The following is a 10,966-nucleotide window of genomic DNA, read 5'->3' on the forward strand; positions in this document are numbered from 1 at the left end:
CCATTGGGAAATCTGAAAATTAGGAAGAATATTTTGTTCTCATTTGACGGAATCAGTTGAGTCATCAAAATATAAACACCAGCGAAAAGTGTCAAAAATGACTCTTTAGGTTTGCTTGTAACAAATAAAATTCATGAATCATGTTTTTAATAGTGAATAGCGGTGAATATCTCTATTTCCAAATTTCTCATTGACTTCAGTTTGATAAATTGAATGGGATGTTTTATAAGGTGTGAAGTACAATAAAATTAATTGATCAGCAATAATTACAAATTAAAGTGTTTTTATCATTTCAGGTGGAGATGTTTTGTGTAGCAGCTAATGAGAGAGGAGATGAGAGCGAGGAAATCTTTCATGAGTTTGTAGGAATCCAACGGGACCTGTTCAGAGATTTAGGATTGCATTTCCAGTGAGCGCTATCATTTATTTATTGCCTGTTTTAATCAATTATTTAGAGAGACATTGTCTTTACCAGATCAACCTAAACACCTCTCATTGGCATGTGCTTATAATGTATTAAACAAGTATATATTCGACTTTCAGTGTACATGTAAATTCAAAAGAATTATTTTGTTGTTGCAAAATATAATGAATTCTTTTATATGGCGCCAAAAAAGTGAAAAATAAAATTTCTTGTCAGTAATGTTGCTTTAAAAAAATTTAATTGGAGTTGAGTTAGAAAAAAAAAGTGAAGATAAAATTTCTTGTCAGTAATGTTGCTAAAAAAAAATTTAATTGGAGTAGAGTTAGAAAAAAAAAGTCAATTAAAACTGGCTGAGAACTGATTATCAAAATACATGATTAAGAACTACCGATTGTACGTATTGGTTAATTTAGATACTGTAATGTTCCTTTAGGATATTAGATATGCCTGCCTATGACTTAGGAGCTCCTGCATATAGGAAATTTGACATGGAAGCCTGGATGCCTCACAGAAAAGCTTATGGAGAGGTGAGAACAAAGTGTAATTAAATTTGAAACAAAAATACTACTCCATACTCATCCATTTTTTAGAAACCTTTGAGTTAAACTTCGAGTCTAAGTGGCTAGTCACCCTAGATTAAAAATACACCCAATTCACAATACATCTTCTGTCTTAATTTGCAGTAGCATATCTCTGTTGATGTCTTCTTACTGGTTACTGACTTCTCTGTATGGGCATGATTCTACAGAATTTGAAGAGATAAATACAGTAACATTTCTTGCTAAAGGTCCTGGAGTTTGTGATGTAGAAGACCTGTGCATATTCTTGTAGTTCAATATTGAGATGTGTGAAAGTGGAAATCACTTTTAGCAGAAAGAAGCAGTTCAGTTTGTTGAACTCATTCAGCCTTTCAAGAATCTGATTTGCTATATCTGCTGATGCTGAAGTGATTTGTAATGAAGATTTCTTCGTTCATGAAACCAGCGCCCCTTAAAACTTCTGTGTTGCAAAACTTCTGCTTGAACTTTAAGTGGGAGGCTGGAAGGGGCTGGCAAAAAGGTTTTTTAAGTATTGTTTGATGAAACAACTGTAGGTCGAGAAAGATGTAAATAAATCAAACTTTAACATCATCTGACATATGAAATATTAGAAAAATCAACTCTGAGGTTCTTTTGTGAAAGATTACTCTCTAATAGGAGGGAAGAATGTTTCAATTTTTAGTAGCATTATTTGTTTATTATGACCATTTCCCCAAGCATTTGAAAACAAGAAGACTAAAGCTCATTTAGCGTGCAGCACGAGTGGGTTTCGGTATAGCACTATTTGCTCTCAGTACATTACTGTTGGCTTTCAGAGTAGTGCTTACTTTCTTTTGTGGGGTGATTAATGCTTCCTGACTAAAGTGACTGAGTGGTTACCCTTGCTCAGTCAAATGACATAATGCCTTGTCCAAATATATCCACTGAGTGCACACATGTTTTAGGATGTTGCTCTGCTCCACACTTCACTTGAACTTGTCTGTATTCCTTCTGCCTCTTGGTTGACGTATCAAGACAGTAGTAGGGTTTATCCAGAGATCTTCAGGTGCAAAAGAAAGCTGGTTTGTTCCTTTCTCTGTTGATACTTGGAGATGACATAGGCAACCCATGATGAAGATGGTGTTGTTGGGCGATTCCATGCTATTAAAATTAGCCATTTTCGCAACATTTTTCAACCTGATTTCTAAACAAATGAGGAACTTCAATTTGATTTGTTGTAATGATGAGGTACTACTGGGTAGTCTTATAAAAAATGACAACCAACAAAAATATGTTGTCCATGGGTGAGTTAGAGGTGAAAATGTTGCATGTCAAATGGGACATTTCTGAGTCCTGTATGACACACAACATTTTCACCTTTAATTCACACAAATGTTTGTTGGTAATCAGTTTTTCACATGACTACCCACCATAACTTTATCATTGACAGAAAATAATTTTTTATTGCTCAAGCAATCAGCTTAGAGACTAGAAATTGTTGTTAAAATGTCCCACACGTCATGTATGGAATCGTCCTGTTCTCTTTCACAAAGGCACATACTGCTTTCTTGTCCCCCATTATGACCCTCACACTGTTTGTGCAGAAGCATAGTGTGTTCTGTCCTGAAAATAGATAATAGAATAAAAATCTTTTCAAGAAAGTTAAAGATGCCATTTACTGTGGATCTCTCATCTGTAGTTGCTATCTCTAGGAGTACATTGATTACTTTGCTGTAGTCTTCATCAAAATATCTCAAGCTGACAATATAAAATATATTCTTATGAAAATAGCTCTTCTGCCCCCCTTTTTTCTTTTGTTTTTTAAATTTATACTTTTTTGATGCCCTATCATATTTTTGCATTTCACTTTTTATGGTAGTTGGCAGCTTTGTGCTTATGCATCTGATACTGTCTTAGACCCCTGTTACATCTGAGTGATTCCCTACCTCGGGCCGGCCCGGGGCCTACCACGGGTCGGAAAAAAATCAGATGTAAACATCCCAAACCTACCTCGGGCCACCTTTTAGCGAACCTACCCAAGACCACATCCAGAGGTAGTCTCGGGTAGGTATCGGGCCGGCCCCGGTCCACCGATTCGTAGATGTAAACGCACACAAGCTTTCGAACCTCGGTCCGTTCGCCAGCTGTCAAATTACGTCATAGCGTGTGCTATCCCCTCACCAGCCCCGTCGTTCTTCGAATGTTTTGCGGCATGCAACATGTGAATTGTGATTGATAGTCTTTGATTTGAGTGGAAAGAAGGAAGCATTTTAAACGTATCCCGCTTTTTAAGTCGATCATATCTTCAATGACTGCTGGGATCATCAGCATTCTTCCAGAATCTCGACTAAAGGTAAAGGAAAGAGTCGTTTCGACTCTCTCTGGAAATGATCGGCACATGTAAACAACTTCAATTAGCGCGCGCAAATTATTCAGAGCCTAGATCGGGAGTGTCCTTTGGTGTCAGCAATCTGATACCGCTCGAAACCGTACTGATAGGGGAGGGAATGAACGCTGTGATGTAAACAGACCACATTTCGGACTCGGTCCGTTCGCAAAGCTAATCCACCAATAATCCAGTCAAGGTTGCAAGTGGACTCGGTCGGGACTCGGGTAGGAAACTTTCAGATGTAACAGGGGTCTTATTCACATAATAATGTTGGTCATTATGTCATGATTTCAATGACCTCTTTTTCTCCCCTTTACAAAAGGTTTCCAGTACTTCAAACTGCACAGACTTTCAGAGCAGACGACTTCATATCCAATATAAACCAAGCCCAGAAAGTCCAGCTAAATATGTTCACACAGTAAGTCATATGTACATCTTTATGAAATGTTCTCTCTTTGTCCCACTTATTATTCATGAAGAGTAGAAAATAAGATAATTCAATTTGTGAGCTTGTCATTTTCTGTACTGAATGCAGATTGAAGTCTTTGAATTGTAAATTGTAAATGAAACTTTCTTTGTAAGAAACTTTCTCTATAGGAAATGTGGTTGAGTCCATTTGGTACATGTGGACAATGATTATCAAATAATTTTGAACCATTTTATCAGCAGAAACCTGAACGCAATGTAATGTACTGTATATGAATTAATCTGCAGTTTGTGATACGCCCGAAGGTCGCATAATCAACAGTATATCTTTATTATAACATTTTGTATGGTATATATTATATTCTCGTATACTTCGGTCTTCATATTATCATCATGGCAAAAGCCCAAGCGGCGGCTGTTCCTGCAGCCAATGATTACCTTAAAGGTGATGAATTCCTCAGTTCCATTGAGAAAACAGTTGACAAGGTTATTGAAAGGGCAATGAATAAAGAAATGACCAAGTTCTTGCATCGACTTGAGCTAATCAAAAAGTCGAACAATGATATTACTGAGTGACTTGACCGTTATGATGGGAATAGAATGGAAATAGAGATGGACCTTCAAGATAAGGAGAATGAGATCAAAGCACTGAAAGAACTATCAACCAATCAGAGTAATGCAATTAACAATCTTCAAATCGCTGCCAACGAAGCAGAACAATACTTGAGACATAATTGTCTAAAGTTCTTCGGGGTAGCAGAGCATGATTGAGAAGATACAGATGACCTTGTGTGCACCATCGCCGTAGATAAGCTGGGCGTGGAATTATCGAAGTATGATATAGATAGATCACACTGTGTCGCTTAAAGGAACAATGAGAAATTAGAAGTAAGAAAGAAAAAGGCTTGATCATTAGTGGTTAAATTCACGTCTTTGTACCGAAAACAGAAAGATGTGTCTGACTTGTGTTTCAGGTACATCTGAGCTATGACTGATGATAGTATGTTTTCTCACTATATCATAAACTAAAATATTTCAAATTTGAATAATTCTTAGCACATTAATAGCCCTCCAATTAAATATGACACCCCTTTTTTATGCCTCTGCCTATGGTAAGTGGTTGGCGGAGGCATTATTATTATTGTTACTATTATTATTATATCTTATTTTAATTTCAAACATGGCCCATGTGCATATATAAAAGGGCCATTGATCTGATTAGGTATTGGGGTCACAGGTCAAAGGTGAAAGGTTACAGAGGTCATTATGTGAAACTTTCAAAAAGGTAGGTGTATAAAACTTTCTTAATCTGGCAATGGCGGAGGCATAAATATTGAGTGCAAGCAATCAGGAATCCATCTAGTAATCTGGGAATTATAGTCGTTGATTAGATGATGTGAATGTCAGTATGGTCTATAAACTTACATTTAATCGTTGTTTCAAATTTTGATTATTTTTTAAATTCAATTTCTCCACCCTCCCCCCCCCCCCCCCCCCAGTTGAATGGTACAGCTTGTGCAGTGCCTCGCCTGATCATTGCCATCTTGGAGAACAACCAACAGAGGGATGGAAGCATTGTGATCCCTAAACCACTTCAACCATACATGGATGGGATGAGAGAGATTACAAGACCTGCATCAGGGAAGCTACATTTTACAAGATTATGATGATTGGTGATTACTATTCTAGAGAACTATTGAGTGGAGAGATGGAAGAACAGTGATCCCTGAACCTTATCAACCAAACATGGATAATTGCCAAATTTAGAAGAGATTTATATATGGAACAAATGGTATGCATGATAATACTACGGTAGTATTAATACTACCACTCCTATTTGATGCTGTTCCACTACATTATTGCCAGTTGTATAGTGGTACATGTCTTTCAATACCAGACATGCAAAGTTGAAATGACATTAGGTTCCTTCTTGAAACAAAGGAAGAATTTTCCCAGTAAAAAGTATAATCTATGCTTTTATGAATATACATGTATATGTGTTTGGACCTACCCGTTATCGACCACCTGATGTTGAAATCATGATATCAGTACATGTACTCATCAGATTTACCAGAGATTCACTTATCTCAAGTAAAATTTTTTTGTAGATTCACATCACTCAACTCCGATATCTTTTTGAGTCCTACTAGCATGGAGTGCCGTGATGTCCAAAAAGGTTGTTTTTGTTGCCCTATTTTACCCCTTTTTAAGAACCGACCACCCGCCCTCTATCGACAGAGATGCTAAACCTCTTGACACAAAAATTTCAGACTGAATATCCTTAAAATCATATTTTAGTGCTCTAGTTTTTTATCTCACCTGCAAAGCAGAGTGAGACTATAGGCGCCGCTTTTCCGACAGCGGCGGCGGTGTCAACACCAAATCTTAGTTTTTGAAATGACAGCATAACTTAGAAAGTATATGGACCTAGTTCATGAAACTTGGCCATAAAGTTAATCAAGTATTACTGAAGATCTTGCCTGAGTTTCAGGTCACATGACAAAGGTCAAAGGTCATTTAGGGTCAATGAACTTTGACCATGTTGGGGGAATAAACATCAAAATCTTAACCTGAGGTTAAGTTTTTGAAATGTCATCATAGCTTAGAAAATATATGGACCTAGTTCATGAAAATTGGACATAAACATAAAGTTTATCAAGTATTACTGAACATTCTGTCGGAGTTTCACGTCACATGACCAAGGTCAAAGGTCATTTAGGGTCAATTTGGCCATGTTGGGGGTATCTGTTGAATTACCATCATAACCTTAAAAGTTTATGGATCTGATTCATGAAACTCAGACATAAGAGTAATCAAGTATCACTTAACATCCTGTTCGAGTTTCAGGTCACATGACTAAGGTCAAAGGTCATTTAAGGTCAATGAACTTTGGCCATGTTGGGGGTATTTGTTGAATAACCACCATAACTGTAAGTGTATGGATCTAGTTCATAAAACTTAGACATAAGAGTTAGCAAGTATCACTGAACATCCCATGCGAGTTTCAGGTCACATGAACAAAGTCAAAGGTCATTTTGGAGGTAATTATTAGATTGCTGTAATAACTTTCAAAGTTTATAGATATAGTTTATAAAATGTGGATATAGGGGTAATCAATGATTAATGACGTCACAAATCGCGATCCATCCTGGGAACAACTCCTCACCCAACTCTACTCTCTTCAACAACCTGCATGCTACATCAACATCTCTTGCATTCCTCTGTGCATCTTGGTACTCCTTGCAATCTAGGCCAATTCTGTCAAAAGTTTTCGGCCCAATTTTCCTATGTCCAAAGTAATGTCGTGAGCTCTTGTGGAGGGACTTCAAAAACTATCTTCCTGGCCTTTGGTACGGCAAGTTTAGGCTGTTCATTCTCTGGTTGGATGGATGGATGCTGGACAATAATGCCGTTAGTATTGTGAGTAGTACCTTTTCCACTCACTGTTTTTTCTTCAAAATCATTGTTGTCATAAACAAGAGTGGAGAAAATAGGCTGATTTGATGACCCAATGGAAGTGGCTGTTTGACAAGGACATTGTTATGTTCAAGGACCACTGGCCTTGACACACTATGGCCAAGCCCATTTAGGATGCCAATAAGTTTGGCTGAACCTGTCAGATGCCATACTGCCATTCCTAGAGCATTATGCTTCGGTAGTACACATCTCCCTTTGTTCATTCTCTGGTTGGATGGATGGATGCTGGACAATAATGCCGTTAGTATTGTGAGTAGTACCTTTTCCACTCACTGTTTTTTCTTCAAAATCATTGTTGTCATAAACAAGAGTGGAGAAAATAGGCTGATTTGATGACCCAATGGAAGTGGCCGTTTGACAAGGACAGTCTTATGTTCAAGGACCACTGGCCTTGACACACTATGGCCAAGCCCATTTAGGATGCCAATAAATTTGGCTGAACCTGTCAGATGCCATACTGCAATTCCTGGAGCATTATGCTTGGGTAGTACACATCTCCCTTTTGTTTTTAGGTACATTATGTCTTCTGCTAGGGAGAGAATCTTCCGTTCTTCGTCAGTTGACCCTTCCACCATATCTTCTTTTGTCTCTTGATTGATTCCAGACATCCACGCTAGGAAATTGAAAAGTTGCCAAGGAACAAGCATCTTACTTTGCTCATTGGTTAGGTAGTCTGATGTTGGAGGCCAGGTTGTCTTCAAGTCTATTCCCTCCCTCTAGTGAATTCTTGATGATTCCAGCAGCAGTATATAAAGTTCTCAGAATTAGCTTATCTGAGCGAAATGTTGTTGTGCATATACTACCATTACTCTCGCTCTGACTTTCATCACTGGAGACCTCTGCCAGGCCTGCCAGCATTTGAAAGTCAAAGAGGAGTCCCAATCGCGGCACTCAAGCTGCATGCTAGCTAAGCCGCAATACTAATGGCAAGTGTCAATTAACTCTGGAGTAATGCCCTCATGGGTGCTACTAGGGGACTACATTTCACAGTGAAATCATCTTCCAAGTACTTCTTGGAAAATTTGGGGGAAATAACTGAGAAATTTTACCTTGAAGAGTAGCATTATGGAGCATTTAGAATAATTTTATCTTATGACCTGTGTAGAGCTTCATAGGTGGCCTTTTTGCTCTTCTCAGTACATCACTAGTATATGTTTTGGTGGCAGACTTTGTTGCAGGTTTCCATTGCAAGTCAATGTACCATTAGAGAGCTTAATGTTTTAGGGCCAAGGCTTGCTCTCTGCTTGGTTTTATTCTTTGTGACAATGGAAAAAACTCTCTCACAATCACTATTGCTCTGTTGTTACTCACTCAACAGGTAGCACATGAGGTCTCCCTGAACATGAACTGCTCCTGGCATCAGATCTTCATATACATTTTGTCGCTGATTCAATCCACACATCCCATGTCCCCTGATGCAAGGTCTTCTCTGATGATGTAAAGCCTTGGTCCCAGCATTGACATAAAGAGAGTCTTATTCAAATGAACATTATTCCTCATCAAATCATTTGATTGATTCCTTGAATATCATTCCATTTTCTCAATTATGATAATAATATGAAAACAAAGTAATTGGTAAACTGGCCGTCCAATCCTTTCACATAATTTTTCACTGTATCAGTTATTAAACAAGTAAATTATTCAAGTGGAAAGAACAATTTGTATACACGCTTCCTGTAAATCTAATTTACACCTAAATTATGCATTTACACGTATTTCATTCGAGACAAAATAATGAGATAATTTTGTGACGTATACATGTAATATAAAATAATTGACACATTATCTTGAATCTTTAAATGTCAAAAAGAAAATGCAGGGCAGCTAAAACAACCATGCAATTTTAGACGAAACCTGTAAAAGCAGCATTACATATGGTTCCACTTCTCGTTCTCGCCTTTCCATATTCTTTCCTCACTCAAAAACAAACGGTTGCAAATAAAACGCCTGCCATTACGAGTTCACTGCAGAACTAAAATCAAGCACGTCTATCGTGCAGCAAAATCAATGGTGCAGTGTCAGTATAGCTAAGCCAGGGCGCAGTTCTCGGCATTATGCAAATTTGGAATGGTAATTGCCGAAAGCAATAGCCAATGCGAAGCTTAGAGAAGCAAAATCATGTGATAGAAACAAAACATCATGCTTAGGTCAAAGGGTTATAGAAAACTGCGCAAACTCTCAGGTTTGAAGGGGACAAATCTTAATTTGTTTTATCTACGAATATAAAATTAAAATCATCCAACTATCAATATTTAACAAATTTTGCACTTTCTTGTGACAACAGGAAATGCGTTTTTCAATTGTAACCACCTTACCATAGGAAGATCCAATCTGCAAATGGGACAAAATATTCACGAGATCCTTGCTTCTAGTTTTTTTGTGAACAGTCCAACCGACAGAGGGGTTTCAATATGACTCCTGAAACCAGTATTTGACACAGGTTTATAGATTCTCTGACGGTCAGTTTTGAAGCCGTGAATTAGCTTTTGGGCGGCGAGACTCATCACGTTTCCCCTTCACATCTCTATCTTTTGTTCCAAATAGTAGCCATCTTAGAAAGCAGGTTAGCATTGGTGGAGGTGCAAATTCCAAGAGAGATTGAGAGCCAGTAAATTGCCACTGTTTTTGGTAATTTCTTTTCTCAATGAGGCAGCTGCTTTTGCTAGACATTTGACTTCATCTTCTTCAATTTGATCTTGAATGTCACTTACATCCTTACCTAAAACCTTGTTACTAGCCACAGACTCACTTTCATAAGCTCGATGTGATTTCACGAATTTAGCTTCTGAAAATATTGTTCTTCCGAAAGCCTTGCAATCTTACACATATGGGTGAGAAAGTCACACCTGCCAACCAGTACGTTTTTGGCGTATTTAGTACGTTTTTGCAACCAAAATACGGCAGTATGTTTTTTCTTTAAAATATACGTTTTTGTAAAAATAGAAATAAAATCATAATTTATTGAGAAAAATCATCTCTATTTCATAAAACTTACACAAATATGGTTATTAGATCAATATAATTTCAGGTAACTTGTTTTTTTATCAATCATTTTGTTTAAAAACAAGGGTGAGATATACACATGTTTCAATGTTTGTTTTTTTCATCTGCAAGAGCAGTGCGCATTTTAGCTTGCATGCAGCTTGAGCGCCAGGATGAGCAAGTGCGCCACGCATTTTATTATGAAATACACTTTTTTGGGGAAAAATACAGTTTTTTTATCAAAGAATACAATTTTTCATTCCCAGAGGTTGGCAGGTCTGGAAAGTTGTTTCCCCATAGGATGCTTGCTTGTTTGCATAGTCTTTGATTTTTTTTTCAGACTCTCTAAGGATGATTTTGATGTCAGCGGTGTTGTCTCTCTGACTTTGAAGCATATGATGCATTTCGCCTTTTCAATTGTATCCATCTTGCCTTTTTCCTGAAAGAAAAATAAATGCATGTTTTTTTGAGAGAGAGATATTCAATAAACAATTTATTAAAAACTTATGACTATAAAGCGACAAAGGTGGCTACAAAGTATTGTATATTTATTTCTATCCCGAATATGTCTCAAATAGAGATTTACAGACACTTTAAAGTCAGGCATCTTAAATCCCATGCTTGGTATTCTTAAAGTAAAATGTGGCTGGAGCACTTATAGCTTCATTCTTATATTAATATGTGCAACAAGAGTAAAAGATTACAGATGATAAAGATTAAATCTTAAATATCCCTCCCCATAATTTGTAA

At 37.3% G+C, this 10,966-nt stretch overlaps 1 protein-coding gene across 1 annotated transcript in view; it reads left to right on the forward strand.

Annotated features, from left to right (window-relative positions):
• The window catches only part of LOC129265023 (serine--tRNA ligase, mitochondrial-like), a 30,697-nt gene extending 19,962 nt beyond the window's left edge, over positions 1-10,735 (forward strand). Inside the window, exons 9-12 of the mRNA XM_054903001.2 lie at positions 297-409; positions 858-951; positions 3,654-3,749; positions 5,257-10,735. Of these exons, the coding sequence (XP_054758976.2) occupies positions 297-409; positions 858-951; positions 3,654-3,749; positions 5,257-5,424 (471 nt within the window). The 3' untranslated portion in view covers positions 5,425-10,735. The remainder of the gene's footprint in view (positions 1-296; positions 410-857; positions 952-3,653; positions 3,750-5,256) is intronic.
• Positions 10,736-10,966: the final 231 nt, after the last annotated feature.

Source organism: Lytechinus pictus, chromosome 7 (assembly GCF_037042905.1).
Source record: "Lytechinus pictus isolate F3 Inbred chromosome 7, Lp3.0, whole genome shotgun sequence".
NCBI lineage: Eukaryota > Metazoa > Echinodermata > Echinoidea > Temnopleuroida > Toxopneustidae > Lytechinus > Lytechinus pictus.